Here is a 22,692-nt window from a genome sequence, read left to right as displayed (position 1 = left end):
ACTTCTCAGCTTGGGGACCGCTTGACAGTGGCTCATCCACAATGGCAGATAATTGTGAATATAGTGAGGAGGTGATGCAATCGGTAGCAATGGTTTCGTGCCCCTGCAGGCGACTTACTGACGTCTCCAGTACTTTTTAATTCCCACTGGGAACCAGACTAGAAAAGAGTTTGCATTATATGATGGGTGGTGACGACGTTGACCGTCTGGCCTTAGTGCTGTACCCATTCTCCTCCTTTTTAAAAAGTTTATTTCATACATGACAATAGTGGAATGCATTACATTGATAATCATCCATTCACAGCACGATCTTTCATAATTCTGCATATAAAGTATGTTCACGCCAAATTATGCTAAGATACATGAGCTCTTTTTTTGCATTACAATTCTTAATACACCATTATACCCCAATTAATCATATCTTTGTATATAAGGTATGTTGACACCAAATTCACCTCTTCATATGTGTATTTTGTATGATGATGAACATCACCTTCCACCATCCTTGCTATTCATCTTCTCCTTCCCTTTCCCTCCTACCCCTCTTCCCTATCTAGAGGTAATCTTCCTCCCATGCTCTCCCTCCCTACCCCACTTTGTGTCACCTCCCCCCCTTATATCAGAGAAAATATTCGGCATTTGACTTTTTGGGGATTGCCTAACTTCACTTAGCATAATCTTTAATGCCATCCATTTCCCTGCAAATGCCCTGATCTTATTCTTTTTTAGTGCTGAGAAATATTCCATTTTGTATAAATGCCAGTTTTTTAATCCATTCGTTCACTGAAGGGCATCTAGGTTGTCTCGACAGTTTAGCTATTGTGAATTGTGCTTCTATAAACATTGATGTGGCTGTGTGCCTGTAGTATGCTGTTTTGGGGTTCTTTGGGTATAGTCTGAGAAGAGGAATAGCTGGGTCCAATGTTGGCTCCATTCCCAGCTTTCCAAGGAATCTCCATACTGCTTTCCAAATTGGCTGCACTAATTTACAGTCCCACCAGCAGTGTATGAGTGTTCCTTTTTCCCCCACATCCTCGCCAGCACTTGTTGTTTGTCTTCATAATGGCTGCCACTGGAGTGAGGTGGTGTCTTAGAGTAGTTTTGACTTGCATTTCTCTGATTGCTAGAGATGATGAGCATTATTCATATATTTGTTGGTTGTATATCCTTTTCTGAGAAGTGTCTGTTCAGATCTTAGACCATTTGTTGATTGGGTTATTTTTTTATTTATTTTTATTTTTGGTGCTTGGCTTTTTGAGTCTTTATATACCCTAGAGATTAGAGCTCTATCTGAAGTGTGAGGGGTAAAAATTTGCTCTCAGAATGTGGGCTCTGTGTTCACCTCACACATTGATTTCTTTGCTGAGAAAAAACTTTTTAGTTTGAATCCATCCCTTTTGTTGATTCTTGGTTTTAATTCTTGTGCTATAGGCATCTTATTAAGGAAGTTGGGGGCTAGCCTCATGTGATGAACATTAGGGCCTACTTCTCCTTCTATTTGCTGCAAAGTCTCTGGTTTAATCCCTAGGTCCTTGATCATTTTGAGTTAACTTTTTTTGCAGGATGAGAGATAGGGATTCAATTTCATTTTGTTGCATATCGATTTACAATTCTCCCAGCACCATTTGTTGAAGATGCTTTCCTTTCTCCAGTGTATGCTTTTGGCATCTTTGTTTAATATAAGGTAGTTGTAATTTTGTGGGTTAGTCTCTGTGTCCTCTATTCTCTACCTTTGGTCTGCCAGCCTGTTTTGCTGCCAGTACCATGCTATTGCTCTGTGGTATAGATTAAGGTCTGGTATAGCAATGCCATCTGTTTCACTCTTCCTGCTTAGAATTGCTTTAGCAATTCTGGGTCTCTTATTTTTCCAGATGAATTTCATGATTGACTTTTCTATTTCTATGAGGAATGCCATTGGGATTTTGATCAGAATTGCATTAAATATGTGTAGTGCTTCTGGTAGTGTGGTCATTTTTAATAATATTAGTTCTGCCTATCCATGAGCAAGGTAGACCTTTCCATCTTCTTTGATTTCTCTTTAGGGTTCTGTAGTTTTCATTGTGTAGATCTTTTACCTCTTTTGTTAAGTTGATTCCCAAGTATCTTACTTTTTTTTTTTTTGAGGATATTGTGAATGGGGTAGTTTACCTCATATCCTTCTCAGAGGCTTTGTCACTGATATACAGAAATTCCTTTGATTTATTGGTGTTGATTTTATATCCTGCTACTTTGATGAATTCACTTACTAGTTCTAGAAATTTTCTGGTATAGTTTCTTGGGTCTCCTAGGTATAGAATCATATCATCAGCAAATAGTGCTAGTTTAAGTTCTTCTTTTCCTATAGTTATTCCTTTAATTTCTTTCATCTAATTTCCCTGGCCAGTGTTTCAAGAACTATGTTGAATAGAAGTGTGAGAGAGGGCATGCCTGTCTTGTTCAGATTTTAGAGGGAATACCTTCAGTTTTTCTCCATTTAGAATGATGTTGGCCTGGGGCTTAGCATAGATAGCCTTTATGATGTTGATATGTTCCTGTTATCCCTATTTTTTCTAGTGTTTTGAACATGAAGGGGTGCTGTATTTTGTCAAATGCTTTTTCTGCATCTGTTGAGATGATCATGTGATTCTTATCTTTAAGTCTATTGATGTGATGAATTACACTTATTGATTTCTGTATGTTGAACCAACCTTGCATCTCTGGGATGAATCCCACTTGATCGTGGTGCACAATGGTTTTGATACGTTTTTGTATTTGATTTGCCAGAATTTTATTGAGGATTTTTTGCATCTATGATCATTACAGATATTGGCCTGAAGTTTCCTTCTTTGAGGTGTCTTTGTCTGGTTTTGGATTCAGGGTGATATGGACTCATAGAATGAGCTTGGAAGTACTCCCTCTTTTTCTATTTCCTGAATTAAATTGAAGAGTATTGGTATTAGTTCCTCTTTATAGGTCTTGTAAAATTTGGCTGTATATCCCTCTGGTCCTGGGCTTTTCTTGGTTATCAATCTTCTGATGGCTTCTTCTTTTTCCTCACTTGATATTGGTCTGTTGAAGTTGTGTATGTCTTCCTGACTCAATCTGGGCAGGCCATATGACTTTAGGAATTTATCAATGCCTTCACTGTCCTCTATTTTATTAGAGTACAAGGTTTCAAGATGATTTCTAATTATCCTCTGTATTTCTCTAGTGTCTGTGTGATATTGCCTTTTTCATTATGATGCTGGTAATTTGAGTTCTCTCCTTCTCTTCGTTTGCATGGCTATGGGTCTGTCAATTTTATTTATTTTTTCAAACAACCAACTTCTAGTTTTGTCAATTTTTCAATTGTTTCTTTTGTTTCATTTTCATTGATTTCGGCTCTGATTTTAATAATTTCTTGCCTTCTGCTTTTTTCTGCTGATTTGCTCTTTGTTTTCTAGGGTTTTGAGATGTAGTGTGAGGTAATTTATTTGTTGGGTTTTTCTTAAGGAATGAACTCCATGCAATAATTTTTCCTCTTAGTACTACTCTCATAGTGTCCCCAGGATTTTGATGTTGTGTCTGTGTTCTCACTTACCTCTAAGAATTTTTAAATCTTCTCCTTGATGTCTTCTACAATCCATTGTTCATTCAGTAGAATATTATTTAGTCTCCATCTTTTGGAGTAACTTCTATTCTTATCATTGATTTCTATTTTCATTCCATTATGATCTGATAGAATGCAGGGTAGTATCTCTACTCCTTTTTATTTGCTAAGAGTTGCCCTATGGCAAAGTATATGGTCTATTTTAGAGAAGGATCCATGTGCTGCTGAGAAGAATGTGCATTCACTTGTTGAAGGATGAAATATTCTATATATGTTAAATCTAAGATATTAATTGTCTTATTGAGTTCTATAATTTCTCTGTAAGCTTTTGTTTGGAAGATCTATCCAGAGATGTTTAAAGTCACCTAGAATTATTGTATTGTGATCTATTTGACTCTTGAAATGATGAAGAGTTTGTATGATGAACATAGATGCTCCATTCTTTAGGGGATGATATTTATAATTGTTATCTCTTGTTGGTGTATGGCTCCCTTGAGGAGTATGAAATATTATTGTTTGTCCCTTCTGATTAATTTTCACTTGAAGTCCACATTACTTGATTTGGATGGAAACCTCTGCTTGCTTCCACAGTCTGAGTGGTATGTTTTTTAATATTCATTTTTTAGTTGTAGATGGACACAATACCTTTATTTATTTTTATGTGGTGCTGAGGATCAAACCCAGGGCCTGACACGTGCTAGGTGAGCGCTCTACCCCTGAGCCCCAGCCTGATGAATGTTTTTTTACTGTTTATTTTTTAGTTGGACACAATACCTTTATTATTTTTATGTGGTGCTGAGAATCGAACCCAGGGCCTTGCACATGCTTGGCTAGTGTACTCCCACTGAGCCACAACCCCAGCTCCCAAGTGATATGTTTTTTCCCAACCTGTCACCTTCACTCTGTGGATGTCTTTTCCTATGACATGAATCTCTGGAAGGCAGCATATTGTTGGGTCTTTTTTTTATCCAATCTGCCAGTCTGTCTTTTGATTGCTGAGTTTTGGAAATTAACATTCAGGGTTACTATTGAGACATGATTGGTATTCCCAGTTATTTTTGTCTATTTTTTGCATTTATCTTGACTTGGTTTCTCTTTGGTAGGTTTTTCCTTTAGTGTAATACCTACCTCTTCTGACTTTCATTGTTGTTTTTCATTTTCTCCTCATGGAATATTTTGCCAAGGATGTTCTGTAGTGCAGGCTTTCTAGTTGTAATTTTTTTTATATATTATGGAAGGTTTTTATTTTGTCTTAAAGATAACATATCAAAATCAAAATATAATTATTAATCAAAATTTAGTTTTGCTGGATGATTCTTGGATGCCATCCATTTCTTTCAGAGCTTGGTATATCTTGTTGCAGGATCTTGTAGGTTTCAAGGTCTCCATTGAGAAACCAGAGATCCTAATTGGTTTCCCTCTATATGTAATCTGGTTACTTTCTCTTGTAGCTTTTAAAATTCTCTTATTCTCTATGTTGGGCATTTTAATTATGATGTGCCTTGGTGTGGATCTGTTGCGATTTTGTACATTCGGCATCCTGTAGGCTTCTCTTATTTGATTTTCCAATTCATTCTTCATGTTGGGAAATTTTTCTGATATTATTTCAGTGAATAGATTGTTCATTCCTTTGGTTTGGACCTCTATGCCTTCCTCTATCCCAATAATTTTAAAATTTGGACTCTTCATATTATCCCATAATTCATGCATCCTCTGCTCATGGTTTCTTACCATCTTCACTATGGTCAACTTTTTTTTTCAAGGTTATATATTTTGCCTTCAATGTCTGAGGTCCTGTCTTCCAAAGTGATCTATTCAGTTGGAGATGCTTCCTATTGAGTTTTTAAATTGTTTTTATTTATTTTTCATTTTTCGGTTGACACAACATCTTTATTTTTATGTTGTGCTGAGGATCAAACCCAGTGCTTTGCACATGCCAGGCAAGCGCGTTACCACTTGAGCCACATCCCCAGCCCTCCTATTGAGTTTTTAAATTGGTTTACTCTTTCCTTCATTTCAAGGATTTGTGTTTGTTCTTTTCAGAATCTCTATCTCCTTATTAAAGGAATCGTTTGCTTTCTGTATTTGCTTATCTCTTTATCAAAATGATCTTTGCTGCCTATATTTGCTCTCTTATATCATCCTTTAATTCACAGAAAATTATGTACCTCCTCCACTCCTTCTGTCATTTCTCCTGCTGTTCTGACCATGGGTTCTAATAATGTAGCATCTTTGTTTGGGGCACATTCTTGCTTGGTTTTTCATGTTGTTCATGCTTCTTCCCTTCCAGCTCTGTGTTTTCAAGGTGTTACAATTTTTACCCTGTAGGCTTATAGTGTCCCCAAGGAGTTCCAATACCTTTCTTTTTTGTAAATTTATTTTTTTTAATACATGGCAATAGTGGAATGCATTACAATCCTTATTATACATATAGAGCACAATTTCTCATATCTCTGTATATAAATAATGTTCACGCTAATTTATGCCATTAAACAAGTACTCTTTTTTGCATTACAATTCTTAATACACATATATACCACAATTTTTCATATCTCTATGAAAGGTATGTTGTCACCAAATTCAAATCTTCATACATGTATTTTGTATAATGATGTCTAGCATATTCCACCGTCCTTGCTAATCGCCTTCCCCCTCCCTTTCCCTCCCCACCCCTCTTCCCTATCTAGAATTAATCTAATCCTCCCATGCTCTCCCTTTCTACCCCAGTGTGAGTCACCCCCTTATATCAGAGAAAATATTTGGCATTTGTTTTTTTGGGATTGGCTAATGTCACTTAGCATTATCTTTTCCAACGCCATCCATTTACCAGCAAATGCCATGATTTTATTCTTTTTTAGTGCTGAGTAATATTCTACTATATATAAATGCCAGTTTTTTAATCTATCCACTGAAGGATAGCAAGGTTGGCCCAGTTTAACTATTGTGAATTGTGCTGCTATAAACATTGATGTGGCTGTGTCCCTGTAATACGCTGTTTTTAAGTCCTTTGGGTATAGTCCAAGAAAAGAAATAGATGGGTCAAGTGGTGGTTCCATTCCCAGCTTTCCAGGGAATCTCCATACTGCTTTCCAAATTAGCTGCACCAATTTGCAGTCCCACCAGCAGTGTATGAGTGTTCTGTTTCCCCCACATTCTTGCCAACACTTGTTGTTGTGTGTCTCCATAATAGCTGCCATTCTGACTGGAGTGAGATGAATCTTGGAGTAGTTTTGATTTGCATTTCTCTAATTGCTAGAATGATGGGAATTTTTTCATATTTGTTGATTGATTTCATGTTCTCTTCTGAGAAGTGTCTGTTCATGTCCTTGGCCCATTTGTTGACTAGGTTTTTTTTTTTTTTTTTTTTTTTTTGTGCTTAGCTTGGTGAGTTCTTTATATACCCTCAAGATTAGTGTTTGATCTGATGTGTGAGGGGTAAAGATTCACTCCTAGGATGTAGGCTTTCTGTTCACCTCACAAATTATTGTTATTATTATTTTGCTGAGAAAAACTTTTTAGTTTGAATCCATCCCATTTGTTGATTCTTGTGCTATAGGTTTCTTATTAAGGAAGTTGGGGCCTAACCCCACATGATGAAGATTAGAGCCTACTTTTTATTCTGTTAGCTGCATAGTCTCTGCTTTAATTCCTAGGTCCTTGATCCACTTTGAGTTTTGTGCATCTGAGTTTTATCTTATATTGTCTAATATAAGATAATTGTAGTTTTGTGGGTCAGTCTGTTTCCTCTATTCTGTACCATTGGTCTACCCTCCTGTTTTGGTTCCAGTACCATGCTGTTTTTTTTTTTTTTTTTTTTTACTATTGCTCTGTGTTATAGTTTAGGGTCTGGTATAGTGATGCCACCTGTTCTGCTCTTCCTGCTTAGAATTACTTTAGCTATTCTGGGTCTCTTATTTTTCCAGATGAATTTCATGATTGCTTTTTCTATTTCTATGATCAATGTCATTGGGGTTTTTATTGGAATTACACTGAACCTGTATAGTTATTTTGTTAGTATGGTAATTTTGATAATTTTAATTCTGCTTCTCCAGGAGCAAGGTACATCTTTTCATCTTCTAAGGTCTTCTTTGATTTCTTGCTTTAGGGTTCTGTAGTTCTCATTGTATAGATCTTTCACCTCTTTTGTTAAGTTGATTCCCAAGTACTTTATCTATTTATCTATTTTTTTGAGGATCTTGTGAATGGGTAGTTTTCCTCATTTCCTTCTCAGAGGACTTGTCAGTGATATACAGAAATGCCTTTGATTTATGTGTGTTTATTTTATATCCTGCTACTTTGCTGAATTCATTTACTAGTTCTAGAAGTTTTCTGGTGTAGTTTTTTTGGGTCTTCTAGGGATAGAATCCAATTGTCAACAAATAGTGCTAGTTTAAGTTCTTCTTTTCCTATACTTTTCCTTTAATTTCTTTCATCTAATTGCTTTGGCCAGTGTCTCAAGAACTATATTGAATAGAAGTGGTGAGAGAGGGCATCCCTGTCTTGTTCAATATTTAGAGGGAATGCCTTCAGTTTTTCTCGATTGAGAATGATGTCGGCCTGAGGCTTAGTGTAGTGTAGACAGCCTTTAGAATGTTGAGATATGTCCTGCTATCCCTATTTTTTCTAGTGTTTTGAACATGAAGGGGTGCTGTATTTTGTCAAATGCTTTTCTGCATCTACTGGGATGATCATATGGTTCTTTAAGTCTATTGGTGTGATGAATTACATTTATTGATTTCTGTATTTTGAACCAACCTTGCATCCTGGGGATGAATCCCACTTGATCATGGTGCATGATATTTTTGAGATGTTTTTGTATTTGATTTGCCAGAATTTTATTGAGGATTTTTGCATTTATATTCATTAGAGAGATTGGTCTGAAGTTTTCTTTCTTTGAAGTGTCTTTGCCTGGTTTTGGGATCAGGGTGATATTGGCCTCGTAGAATGAATTTGGAAGTACTCCCTCTTTTTCTATTGCCAGAAATAGGCTGAAGAGTATTGGTATTACTTCTTTAAAGGTCTAGTAAAACTTGGCTGCATATCCATCCAGTACTTGGCTTTTCTTGGTTGGGAATCTTCTGATGGCTTCTTCTATTTCCTCACTTGATATTGGTCTGTTTAAGTTGTGTTATATCTTCCTGACTCAATCTGGGCGGATCACATGACTTAAGGAATTTATTGATGCCTTCACTAACTTCTATTCTATCAGAGTATAAGCTATTAGAGTATACGGTTTCAAAATAATTTCTAATTATCCTTTGTATTTCTGTAGTGTCTGCTGTGATATTGCCTTTTTTATGACTTCTGGTAATTTGATTTCTCTCTCTTTGTTAGCATGGCTAAGGGTCTGTCAATTTTATTTTTTTTCAAAGAACCAACTTTTAGTTTTGTAAATTTTTTCAATTGTTTCTTTTGTTTCAGTTTCATTGGTTTCAGCTGATTTTTTTTTCTTGTTTTCCTGCTGATTTTTTTTTTCTTTTTCTAGGGCTTTGAGATGTAATGTGAGGTCATTTATTTGTTGGATCTTTCTATTAAGTTCTTTCTATTAAGGAATGAACTCCATGCAATGGATTTTCCTCTTAGTGCTGCTGTCATAGTGTCCCAGAGATTTCGATATGTTGTGTCTGTATTTTCACTTATAAGAATTTTTTAATCTCCTCCTTGATGTCTTCTGTAACCCATTGTTCATTCTGTAGCATTTTCGTCCTTATTGATTTCCAATTTCATTCCATTATGATATGATAAAATGCATGGTAGTATCTCTACTTCTTTGTATTTGCTAAGAGTTGCCCTGTGGCATAATATATGGTCTATTTTTGAGAAGAATCCATGTGCTGCTGAGAAGAAAGTTTATCCACTTGATATTGGTTGATATAGTCTATAGATGTCAATTAAGTCTAAGTTATTGATTGTGTTATTGAGTTCTATAGTTTCCTTATTCAACTTTTGTTTGGAAGATCTGTCCAGTGGTGAGAGGTGTGTGAAAGTCACCCAAGATCATGTTGTGGTCAGTTTGACTCTTGAACTTGAGAAGAGTTTGTTTGAACATAGGTGTACCATTGTTTGGGGCATATATATTTGATTGTTATGTCTTGTTGGTGATGGTTCCCTTGAGCAGTAGGTAATGTTCTTCTTTATCTCTTTTGATTAACTTTGACTTGAGTCTACTTTATTTGATATTAGTATGGAGACCTGCTTGCTTTCAAGATTCATGTAAGTGGAATGTTTTTCCCAACCTTTCACCTTTAGTCTGTCTTTTCCTATCAAATGAGTCTCCTGGAGGCAGCATATTGTTGGATTTTTTTTTTAATCCAGGCTGCTAGCCTATGTCTTTTGATTGGTGTGTTTAAGCCACTAACATTTAGGGTTGCTATTGAGACAGTTTGTATTTACAGCCATCTTTGTTTATTTTTGCTAGTTGAAGTGTTAATTATTGTTTAATTTTTAATTTGTACCTACATATAGGATCCAGCATTTTAATTGAACATGTGTATTGATCAAATCAGTGCAATTTCTACCTTCTAAAATAACATTTGGTTGTTTGAAACCTGCAAAATCTTGTTAGAATGTCCACAGTCTAATAATTACTTATACAATTCAAACTATGGGCTATAAAACCCTCTTAACTGCTTTTCGGCACTCCTTGCCAACTGTCTCTTCTAACAGATACAAAAAGCTTTTCTCTCTTGTGGTTCTTTGTGATCAACTTTTTCAGCCTCAACATATGAGTGCAAACATACAAGATTTGTAAAATATGAAAAATCAGTAGAAAAAGACAATCTCCCATGGTAAGTCCAGAAAAAAAGAATATAAATTTTAAAATTGTAAACTATAATCCCAGTGCCTTGGGAGGCTAAGACAGGAGGATGGTGAGTTCAAATCCAGCAACAGCAAGGCCCTGAGCAACTTGGTGAGATGCTGTCTCTAAATAAAATATAAAATAGGAGTGGGGATGTGGCTCACTGTTTGAGTGCCCCCGAGTTTAATCCTTGGTACCCCCCAAAATATTTTAGGGTTCACATTTAATCACTAGGCCTTAGGTCTTTTTTGGTGAGATCTATATATAAATGGCATATGCCAATTCTTATTTGTATAATATTTGACTTATGTAAAATATTTTTTATAGTATAAGCTTAAATAGATCTATATTAGCATGTAAAAATAACTTAAAATTGTTTTAGGTGAGGCTGAATGCCTGCAATCCCATTGGCTCAGGAGTCAGAGGATTGCAATGCCAAAGCTCAGTAACTTAGCAAGATTTTCCTCCAATATGAAAAGTGGCTGGTGAGATAGTTTAATGACTAAGTGCCCTGGGTTCAATCTGTGGTATACAAAGGAAAGAAACAGGGTTTTAAAATTGCCTTGTCTCAACACCAACAAAATGAAAAAACTGTATTTAAAATGAAAAACTGCATTGTATCACTTTTCTGTGACACACAGAATCTGCTTTAATTTGTTTTAAACATTTGAATCTTACACAATCCAAGTTTTCTAACAGTCATTAAATGACATGTTTTAATCACGTGCATCTCAAGGCCATTGGATGAATTTAAGGTGTGACTGAGGAATCTGCAGTCATACCTACAGGAGTGTGCAGGTGCCATGAATTTGCAGTAATAGTCAAGAACTCAAGGATGGATTGTTCATTGCCTTGAAACTGTTGGAAAATTGTTTTCTGATGGTAAATTTCAATAACTGTATCAGGAAAAATTTAGACCCTTTCCTGATAGTATGCTTCAAAGAAAGGGACACAATTTCATGCAATCATAAGGAGAACTAATCTTCATACAGGTAGTTCCAGGAGAAAGCAGTCTGCAGGATGACCAATCTCCAGTTTTGAACTACAATCATATCACTAAATAATGACCATCAAGTATATATGATTAAAATTGTGTACATATATCATGTAAATAATGAGGAGAACTAATCTTCATACAGGTAGTGCCAGAAGAAAGCCCAGTCTGGTGATTCTACTAGCTCCAGTTTTGAACCACAATCATCACTAAATGATGTGCATCAAGTATGATTAAAATTGTGTAAATATATCATGGTAGTGTTGTGAAGAGATATCTATAGTAATGTGCCTGCTGAGTTCCATTGTTGTTAAGAAGCATCCTGGAGAATGGGAATGATTCATAGATGACTGAAATCCTGAGCTATGTACCTTCCCAGCTGTGCACATTATGCCTGGCACAACATAGTCCAGGAGATCATGAGACATAACACAAGCTCTCTGACATCAGGGAGGTAATCTGAGAAACACCCCTCAAACAAGGGTCTACGGAGTGATGCTTCCAGCTTGGTCCAGGAATGCCCTATCGTACTGGGCACTCATGTCCTTTATGTACTGGAGAAATCAAGCTGCCTCCCAGCTTGATTGGGCATTCTGTGTGGAAGGATGTGTAAATCACAGGGAATCAAACAGATTTCCGACATTGATTACATTTGAAGAATTCACATATGGTAAGAGGAAGAAAAGGCCAAGTGAGGAGATGAGAAAAAACAGATCACACATGAAAAAGAAATTTTCAAAAAAAAAAATCAGAAGTTTTGTTTGTTAGAGCTGATAGTAAAGACTCCCTCTAGTATCTGGATCTAGGAAGGAGTCATGTTAGATATGGTGCTGTCACTAAAGTCAGGGGAGGCTGTGTGATACATGCACCATCATCTGTGTTGCAACCATCTAGTGAGGACTGCTCAGGCAGTGGACACGAGCTGGTGGTCAGGACAGATGTAGAGAGAATTACAGGAGAAGGACACCCTGCTGCATGTTAGGGTTATTTGGATCCTCTGGGTGGGCACATTCTAGGGTGAAAGTGAGAGGAAGAAACATCTCTTCTCCCGTATGCAGTGTGAGCACCATCCTGCTCACAGGGGTGACAGATCCTATTTCCTCAACCCTTATCAACTCAAGTGCACACTTACAGCTTGCGGTTGTCCTCATCACAGAGCTCAGCTTCACCACTACTGCCAACCCTCCCCATGTCCCCTTGGTATTCGGTAACATAAAAACAGACAAAAGGGAGATGGAGAATTGAGACTGGACTTGCTTCAAGCAAGTAGGATTGGGACTGATGTCAGCCTCGGCAGAAACCTCTGACCTGTGGCTCTTTGTGTGCTGGGAATCTATGAAGAGCACTAGGAAGAAATGACTGCCACCTCAGAGGGCAACACCATCACCCAGCACCTCTGCTTCAACACACACCCTCCAGTAACATGATGAGCAAACCCTAGGCAAGACATGACTGAATGAATGGCAGCTCTTTGTGAGAAGTAGAGGTGAGATCCATGGGTTGCTTTTGTAAATCTAAGGTATTTATATTACTATTATTTTAAATATCTCCTGAGAAAGGCCACTAGAAGAGAAATTGTTCTTTAAAGTCAAGAAAGAAGAAGCCTCAGAGGTGCTTCTCTGTGGGGACGAGTGCATGGAGTACTGCATACAGGGCATAGGTTAAAGGTGTCTGCATGGCAGGCCACTCCCCATGCTAGGCGTGTGAGTGGCAAACTGCTTACCCCATCAGCACAGCTCTGGGCACAAGGCCATGTGTTGCAGTCCCACTCCTTGATTGTTCACTGCAAGGACTGTTAGCAGACATTGCATTGGTGGTTGCCTATATTTTGCTTAGGCACTGCCTGAGTACATATACATGGTAACTACACAATAAAATCAGACCTGCTTCCTGCTTGGTGTCTGGAGGTGTTGATTAGAGACTCCACAGCCACTCTCCTCTACCCTGTTCTGTGGACCTCCTCAGGGTACGAGAGAGCCCATGCACTTCTCTACAGACCCCAAGCTCTCATTACGGGGAAACCCAAATGTTCCTACAGGAGGGTCTGTTTTCCTGACTGATATTGCGATGGAAGATGTTCCAGTTGTAGAAATCAGAAGATAGTTCTTAATCACCACCATTATCAACATGTGAAGGGTTAGTACAGGCATGATAATGAATCAAACATTTGTTCTTTCTAGAGGTAACTGGAAATTTGGACTAAATGGAAATATATAAAATGAAAACTAATATCCACAGACAGAAATTCCACATGGATGGGCTGAAGGAGGTTGTAAAACTGAAGACAAAAGTCACAATAATTGCCAAAGCATGAGAACTCCAAAACCACATGAGAGGGAAACATAAAATAGGAAGAGTGCAAGTCGTTGAACAAGTATTTCAGTATACACACAGTTAGGCAAGACACATCAAGGGCGGAGGAAAAGTATCCCCTCAGGCAGCCCCTATCCTGGACCAGCCACATGAAAGTTTTGAGCCTCTGACATGGACTCTGCCTTAATCCATGGCATGGCCCAATGATCATCAAGGTGCCACCTGAAATGCTGTCCCTCATATACACTCGCCTCCTGGGAGGCTTCTGGAATGAGCATGGCAGAGGGTTGGTGAATACTCCTAACTTTGTGGAGCCAAGAAGAGCTCTTTGGAGAGGAGAATTGCAGACCACACCTTTATTATCATGTGGACTTGCTGTGTAACTAGGCGCTGTTTAATCCAATCTTTGTGTAAGTTGCCCTGATTTTTAATAAAGAGGAAAGTAATTTCATCTCTAATTGTGAGGATTAGGCCACAATACACTGAACAAGTGGGTTCCAATCAGTTAAGGAAGGCTCTCTGGGGAGCTAGGCATGGTGGCACATGCCTGTAATCTCAGCAGCTTGGAAGGCTGAGGAAGGAGGATCATGAGTTCAGAGCCAGCCTCAGTGAAAGGATCTCACTGAGCTGCTTAGTAAATCTCTATCTCTACATAAAATAGGGCGAGGGATGTGGCTCAGTGGTTGAGTGTCCCTGAGTTCAAACTTCATTGTCCCCCCTAAAAAAAAAAAAAAAAAAGTCTGGGGAGTGTGTCTCGGGCTTTGGATTTATAACAGCTTTCACGGAGGTTCTAAAATGTAGAACTAATATAGAATAAGTGTTCTGGGCCAAGCTCTGGAGTGGATGTGCATGCATTTGAAATCAGGCTTTTATATATTTTTATATATATAATGTTGATCTACTGATGGAATATTTCCTACACAAGGCATGTATGTGCTTTAATTAAAGAGTCTGAAATAGTAGATATCTATTTCAAATAATCTGAAGCTACATATTGAAAAATAACAGTCATCAGAAAATCATGCATGTGAAGCTAGATAATTTCATGACCTTTTAGAACATGTAGATCTATAAGGCAAGATAGTAAGAGAAACAATGAAAGTGAAACATTCATGAAATTGGGATGCCATTTAAAAATCTGAGGTAAATATTAATCCATAATCTGACATCCATAACAAGACCCCTACAGCACAAGAATTAAAAATCAAGAATCAATAAATGGGATAGATTCAACCTAAAAAGCTGCTTCTCAGCAAAAGAAACAATAATGTGAAGAGAGAACCTACAGATTTGTATAAAATCTATACCACATATACCTCAGATAAAGCATTAATCTCTAGGGTATATAAAGAACTCAAAACTTAATTGGTTTGTTGTTGTTTGAATTAACAAATGGGCTAAGTAACTGAACAGACACTTCTCAGGAAGAAATATAATCCATTAACAAGTACATGAAAAAGTGTTCAACACATCTAGCAATTAGGAAAATGTAAATCAAAATTACTTTAATTTTTTTATCTCACTTTAGTCAGAATGGCAAAGATTAATACAGGCAACAATAAATGTTGGTGAGGATGTGGGGGAAAAGGAACACTCACACATTGCTCATGGGACTGACTGCAAATTTGTGCAACCACCATGGAAAGCAGTATGGAGACTCCTTGCAAAACCACAATGGAACCACCATTTGTCCCAGCTAGCCCTGTCCTCGGACTATACCCAAAGGACTTAAAAACGGCATACTACAGGGACACAGCCACACCAAGGTTTACAGCAGCACAATTCACAACAGCTAAACCCTAGAACCAACCTAGGTTTCCTTCAACAGATGAATGGATAACAAAATGTGATTATATATATTCCCCCCACCAAGGGAATATTATTTAACCTTAAAGATGAATGAAACTATGCCATTTGGTGGTAAATGGATGGAGTTGGAGAATATCATGCTAAGTGAAATAAGCCAACACACACGCCAAATGTTATCTCTGATAAGTGGATGCTAACTCACAATGAGGGGTGGGGAAGAATAGTTACTTTAGAATAAGTAGAGAGGAGTGCAGGGAGGGGAGGGGATATGGGGATAGGAAGGATAGTAGAATGAAACAGACATTACATATAATATAATTATATATATATATATATTATATATATATATGGATGTTAAACCACTCAACGGTGGGGGAGAGAATAGAAATTCACTAGATTAGACAAAGTTGGAACGAAGGGAAGAAAAGGGAAATAGGAATAGAAATGACAGTAGAATGAATCAGACACAACTTTTCTATGTTTACATACAAACACATCACCAGTGAAGGTTCACACCATGTACACCTCAAGAATGGAATGCTAACTAAAATGTTTTACTCCATGTATGTGTAATATGTCAAAATTTGCTCTACTGTCATGTATACCTAAAAATAAGAAACTTTAAAAATGATGAGGGAAAGTTTGTATACAGAGAAGTTTTGTGAGTTAAAAACTCTTCAATAAATGCTAATGTCATTAAGGTTAAAGAAAAGTACCTTGAGCCCATACAAAATAACAAACATTGGTAAATAGAGTTGCCCAAGTCAGTCTGTGCAACTATCTATTATCACAAAATTTTTGGTTTGCAACTCTTTTCTATTTGTTTTACAAAGCAGCACAAGAACAATACTTACAAGTTGATTAGAGAGAAAACATTACATAGCAGTGTTATGAATACTATTAATAGTGCTGTATGCACTCAAGAAAGCATTCTCAATTTCCTCCCGCATGCAATAAAAAATCATGCAGTTGAAAGATACACTAGTTACTGATCAGATAACACATATATGTGTTTGTGACATTCAGTATGTGGGCAGTTGCTCAACTTGGCAGGTCAGGTCCAATAGATAAGGACGACACTCTCTTCACACCAGACAGTGTTTCTTTGAGTAATACTATGAAAGCAAGAGAAAGCAAAAGTAACAGACACAGGCAACTGTATTGCCAGACTAGGAAAACCCCAACACTGAACCTATGTACTGGAAAGTCCCAAACAGCTTTTCAGGGTCCTGACTGGGAAGTCCTGGGCAGAGCATCCTCTCCACAGGTGAGAGTCTGAAGTCTTGTTCTAACTTGTATTTAAAGTGCGGCTGAATAAATACAAGTTAGAAACGGCTTGCATGTCCTAGTGATCCCCTGAAGAGCACTGTCGAGAACAGGTAAGATCCCAAGGAGGGAGTGATAGCCTTGAGATGACCAAATAAATTGGGGTTCCAATGACTGAGCCAGATGTATTGAGAAATCGGCAATCTTTAGCTGTTTCATAAAGGATATGCAGACTCATAAAGGCACATGCAAAGGGAAGATCTTTAGTATTTTCCTTAGACCTCTAGTACTGAATCTTCCCTCTGGGCCTAATAATAGTTAACTCTCACATGTAAAATGAAGCCAGTTCTGTGTAAAATAACATGGCATGGAGATAAGCATGAAACCTAGAGATTTACCTCTTGGAATAAAGAATGGTGTCAATATTATTCTCCTAGAATTTATCATTTCAATATTTATTTTTCCAAATAAAGTTAAATGAAACGTTTTTGGATGGTGTTTTCTTGACCCAAAGACATATGCAGAGAATATTGTGTTTTTACTTTTTGAACAGGACTTGTAGATGAGAGTCTGGAGGTTTATTTCAATCAAAATTGTGTCTCTCTCTCTTTGGTGTCATGGGCTCCTGGAGCTGTAAGATCTGAGGAGGGACAGGGTTAGTTTATAGTATCTTATAATCACTGGTTGCAGAGGGGTCTGGGAGACCATGACACATGCTATCTATCGTATAATCCAATAAGTATAACAAACGTTACATTGTAAGTAAGTAGAACGAAAATGGTCTACAAAATCCAATGAAATGAAAAATACTATAGGAGCATTTATGCCCCCACATGTCTTTTTATTTTTACAGTCATTTTACATGTATCTGGTTACACTTTTCTACTGGGTATCGAAGACTAAAGGGGAGGTCCTATATTGTGATGTTTTTCCAACATTTGAGGTCAGTACAGTCTCCTCAGTGATGACTCTCATAGAATTCATGAGCAACTGCAAGGTTTCTTCAGTCCAAAAATCAGGATGGGCCTTTGGACCAGGGTTTTCCCCAGGAAACAATGAGACTATTTCCCCCTTCTGTAACCCTCCTTTTTCTACCTGAATATGCATGTTGGCTTCTACTCTCTGGGTCTTTCTCATCTCCCTGATTGGGAGCTTGTATAACTCTCCAGATTTGTAGATCCCTTAGGGAGTACTGCAACTGTACAAGGTGAAATGTTAAAGTTGTAATTCAAACTAGGGATATCTGGGCATCATTTTAGTATTCCTAGGTCCTTCCTGTACCTTAATTTTTGCATAATTACAAACAACAGTATATAATCTACATAAATATTCCTCAAATAAAACTTGATTAAACATATGAAATAATCCATGGAGACGATATAGCATTATTTACCCAATAGAATGTTTTGCTATATTTGATCCATTAGCAAAGTGAATATTGGGAGGTATGTGACCTAATAATGTCATTAAATGCATGACAAGGTTAACATTAAGAAATTCACTTTATTTAGTAACAAATTGCATCCGTAAGGCAAATATAAGTAAAAATGCTTTGTAAAATGGGCATGGTGGTCCATGCCTGTGACCCTAGGGACGTGAGAAGCTTTGAAAGTTAAAAGCCAGGCTCCATACCTTGGTGAGGCCCTAAACAACTTAGCAAACCCTATCTCTAAATAAAAATGAAAAAAAATCTGGGGATGCAGTTTACTGATTAAGTGTCCCTAAGTTTAAGTACAAAAATAAAAACTAAAAATTTAAAATTTCATATAAACATTAAGAGACTTCTGTAATAATCAACAATGAGAATCATGTTTTCTCCAGCTGTGAAAAATGAGAATATTTAGTAATTGTTGATTTACAGTAAAATTATATCCTTTTAGGGATGCACTATTCTGTATTTGTATTGTAGAAATAAGGAAATATCAGTTAAAGATGTTAAGAAAATTTTCAGCAAATGTCAAAAGCAATAACCCATTTTCTACATTTAAATGATTTTTTCCCTCCTAGGTCCCAAATACTTCAAGGGATGGGCTATAGATAAGAAATTTACTACAAATTTTTATACTTGTCAAGGTGTTTTTGTAAATATTTTGCTGTTATCTATGGTACATACTTTGGACAAATGGTATACCACATTTTCTACAGGTATGAGGTAAGAAACTGAAAAATGTCTGAAATTTGAATACAGTCTTGGACACATTCTCTGGGTTTCTATATGGTATAAATCCTCCAGTGTTTCAAAAATGTTTGATCAATGGCCAAAAGCTTTGCAAAAGTTTTTCCACATGTCCTCTTACTTGTATGAATTCTGAGGTGTTGAGTAGGGTGTGAACAACTGTTGGAGACTCTGACACCTATTTTACACTTGTATAATTTCTGTGCTATCATCTCTCTGGTGTGAAATAGTGTTGAACTACTGTGAAATAAGGGTTGATTCATCGTTAAAGACACTGATGCAATGTTTTCCTTGTAAAACTTCTCTCCAGTATAAATTCTATAATGTTACTAAGATGTGATCTTCAATTTTAAAAGCTTTGCCATTCTTCACATTTATAGGACTTCTCTCTAGGATGGGTTTTCTGGTGTTGAGTAAGTGATGATTTTTGATAAAAATCCCTGCCACATTCTTCACATTTGTACGGCTTCTCACCAGTATGAATCCTCTTGTGGCAACTAAGACGTGAGACGTTATCAAAAGCTTTGCCACACTCTTCACATTTGTAGGGCTTCTCTCCAGTGTGGATTCGCTGGTGCCGAGTAAGTGATGATGATTGATTAAAAGTTTTGCCACACTCTTCACATTTGTAGGGCTTCTCTCCAGTATGAATCCTCTTGTGGCAACTAAGATATGAAAATTTACTAAAAGCTTTGCCACATTCTCTACATTTGTAGGGCTTCTCTCCAGTGTGGATTCGCTGGTGCTGAGTAAGTGATGTTTTTTGAGTAAAAGTTTTGCCACACTCTTCACAGTTGTAGGGCTTCTCTCCAGTATGAATCCTCTTGTGATAATTATGGTGTGAGACGCTATTAAAAGCTCTGCCACATTCTGTACATTTGTAAGGCTTCTCTCCAGTATGAATCCTTTTGTGATAATTACGGTGTGAGATGCTATTAAAAGCTTTGCCACATTCTTTACAGCTGTAGGGCTTCTCTCCAGTGTGGATTCGCTGGTGCTGAGTAAGTGATGTTTTTTGACTAAAACGCTTGTCACACACTTTACAGTTGTAGGGCTTCTCTCCAGTATGAATCCTCTTGTGGCAACTAAGATGTGAGATGGTATTAAAAGCTTTGCCACACTCTTCACATTTGTAGGGCTTCTCTCCAGTGTGAATCCTTTTGTGATAATTATGCTGTGAGATGCTATTAAAAGCTTTGCCACACTCTTCACATTTGTAGGGCTTCTCTCCAGTGTGGATTCGCTGGTGCTGAGTAAGTGATGTTTTTTGACTAAAAGTTTTGCCACACTCTTCACATTTGTAGGGCTTCTCTCCAGTATGAATCCTCGTGTGGCAACTAAGTTTTGAAAATTTATTAAAAGCTTTGCCACACTCTCTACATTTGTAAGGCTTCTCTCCAGTATGAATCCTTTTGTGATAATTATGCTGTGAGATGCTATTAAATGCTTTGCCACACTCTTCACATTTGTAGGGCTTCTCTCCAGTATGAATCCTCTTGTGATAATTATGGTGTGAGACGCTATTAAAAGCTCTGCCACATTCTGTACATTTGTAAGGCTTCTCTCCAGTATGAATCCTTTTGTGATAATTATGGTGTGAGATGCTATTAAAAGCTTTGCCACATTCTTTACAGCTGTAGGGCTTCTCTCCAGTGTGGATTCGCTGGTGCTGAGTAAGTGATGATGATTGATTAAAACGCTTGTCACACACTTTACATTTGTAAGGCTTCTCTCCAGTATGAATCCTGTTGTGGCGATCAAGATGTGAATTTGCGTTAAAACTTTTGCCGCACACTTTACATTTGTAGGGCTTCTCTCCAATATGAATTCTCTGGTGATTTTTAAGGCTTGGTTTTTGACTGAAAGCTTCACAAAATTGTTTACATATGTGGGGCATCTCTCCAGTGTATGTCCACTGGTGACAAATAAGATTGGAGCTTTTATTTGAAGTTTTTTCACATTCTTTACATGGCATATCTCCTGTATGAACACTGTGATGTTGAATGAAGTTCTTCAGTATGTTGCATTCTTCACATTCGTAGGTCTTCGCTGCAGAATAAATTTTTTGGTGTTGAGTAAGAGTTGAACAATCTTTTAAGGCTTTGCTATACTTTTTACATTTACATGTCTTCAGTATAAATCCCCTGAAGTTTAACCAGTTGTAACCTTTCACTAAAGGTTTTTCTGCTTTCTTTGACAGTGATAAACCCTACAAATTTAAAAGTATTGGCTTGCTCAACATCTTCTAAACTTATAGGGCTCTCCTTCTCTATAAATTCTCTTGTATTGAGCAAGCTCTGCACTGTCATTAAGAGCCCTTTCACATACCTTACACTTGCACATTTTGTCTTGACTATGAATATTTGGATGAGTAATAGCTTCTGAGTACTGAAGCAAGACTTTCCCACATTTTTCATTTTGGTAAATTTCCTTTAGAAAATGACTAGGAGTTTCTCTATATTCGTAATTTTTATCAGCAATGTAAATATCCTGGTAATTGCTCAGGGTGGAGACATGGCTAATGGTGTTACTTTATAGCATTATCTATATAGTGCACTTTCCAGAAATCTGTATCAGAATTGTCATTGAGCAATAGTGGGGAAGTAGGAACCTTTCTACAATTCTTAATATTGTCTACTTGGGCACAAGGAGAAATTACTGTTTTGTTGCAGAAAAATGGACATTTTGTAAAGAAACTCTCCAAAGTATCACTTTAAGAAATTTGTCTTAAATATCTTCTCTGTGTGAATGTTTGACTGGAAGTTTAATTTAGTGCTACATTAATAATTGGCCAAGTTAAAAACTGATGCATGGACCATATTTCTTTTCAAATTTTCCACATTTACTTTCAGAGGAAATATAGTCTTTAAAATGGCTGTGGTATATTCTTAAAGACATATAAAGCTCCTCAAAAGTAAGTGGAATAAATTGAATTTTTTTTTTTTTAGATATTGTTCCTGGTGTGTTTTGACAATATAATTTTTATCATAAATAGGGACTACTAATTGGTTTTTGTCTATTATAATATAATTTTTGAACTTTACTCTCACCTATATTTTCCCATTGTTTTCTTAGTTGTAAATAGTCAAGGTCACTCTTTCCATATCTTCCCTCTCTCTCTTTTATTCCCTGCGCTGGTAAAATTTCTTGAGGATGATGAGAAGTCATGGCTGAAATAAATAAAAATAACCATCTTGTTTACTTACTGTATGGGGCTGAGCATATTTTGCAAACATAGGAAAGTACAGCAATAAAGGAACATTAGCAGGGGAGTGGATTATTAAATCCAAGTCCATCATTACTGCAGAAATATATAAATCAAAAATGTACACAGGAAATTACTTTGAGAACTTTGCAAACCATCTTAATGTTCACAGTATCCAAGATGAGTACATTCCTATGTAGAGTAATATAATATAGTAGTGGAAGATAAATTGTGTTTCACAGCCTTTCCTCCTTCACAATATATTTTAAAAATCTACCAACTTTCTTCTGTTTCATTTAAAAAAGAAAAATATGAAACATGCAAATATTTGGGGACTGTTCAAAAAGGGATTGCTGCTTACCAACAGAAAAAAAAACAGGGCTAAATCAACTTTAAGAAAAGTTATGAATTACTCAAAGGGAATAGTAAATTATCATTTAAAAGAAGTTTACTGAACTAAACCAACACACAAAAATAAAGTTTAGTCAAGAATTTTAGACATTTTCTGCTTATTACTATTAACAAGAGTCAGGGGTGGTTGTACACAGCAACATAGGAGGTT

At 36.9% G+C, this 22,692-nt stretch overlaps 1 protein-coding gene across 1 annotated transcript; it reads right to left on the bottom strand.

Moving 5' to 3' along the window:
* Positions 1–1,215: 1,215 nt before the first annotated feature.
* Positions 1,216–22,558, bottom strand: LOC124081445 (zinc finger protein 420-like). Its single transcript, XM_046427624.2, has 2 exons — positions 21,976–22,558; positions 1,216–20,974 (listed from the first exon to the last, which is right to left on the bottom strand). Exons 1-2 carry the CDS (start codon positions 22,091–22,093, stop codon positions 19,275–19,277), a joined length of 1,818 nt encoding a protein of 605 aa, XP_046283580.1. The 5' UTR covers positions 22,094–22,558; the 3' UTR covers positions 1,216–19,274.
* Between the last annotated feature and the right edge of the window lie 134 nt (positions 22,559–22,692).

Source organism: Marmota monax, unplaced genomic scaffold, assembly GCF_021218885.2.
Source record: "Marmota monax isolate L192 unplaced genomic scaffold, Marmota_monax_Labrador192_F-V1.1 WCK01_AAM20220418_F8-fsc01590, whole genome shotgun sequence".
Classification (NCBI taxonomy): Eukaryota; Metazoa; Chordata; class Mammalia; order Rodentia; family Sciuridae; genus Marmota; species Marmota monax.
The sequence above is the reverse complement of the archived record's forward strand: the minus strand, read 5'-3'. Positions and strand labels throughout refer to the sequence as shown.

Coding starts and splice junctions, on each gene's coding strand:
- LOC124081445 (XM_046427624.2), bottom strand. CDS start 22,093: ATGACTTCTCATCATCCTCAAGAAATTTTACCAGCGCAGGGAATAAAA. Junction 20,975..21,975: donor AAAACAATGGGAAAATATAG/GTGAGAGTAAAG, acceptor TTTATTCTGCAG/CGAAGACCTACGAATGTGAA.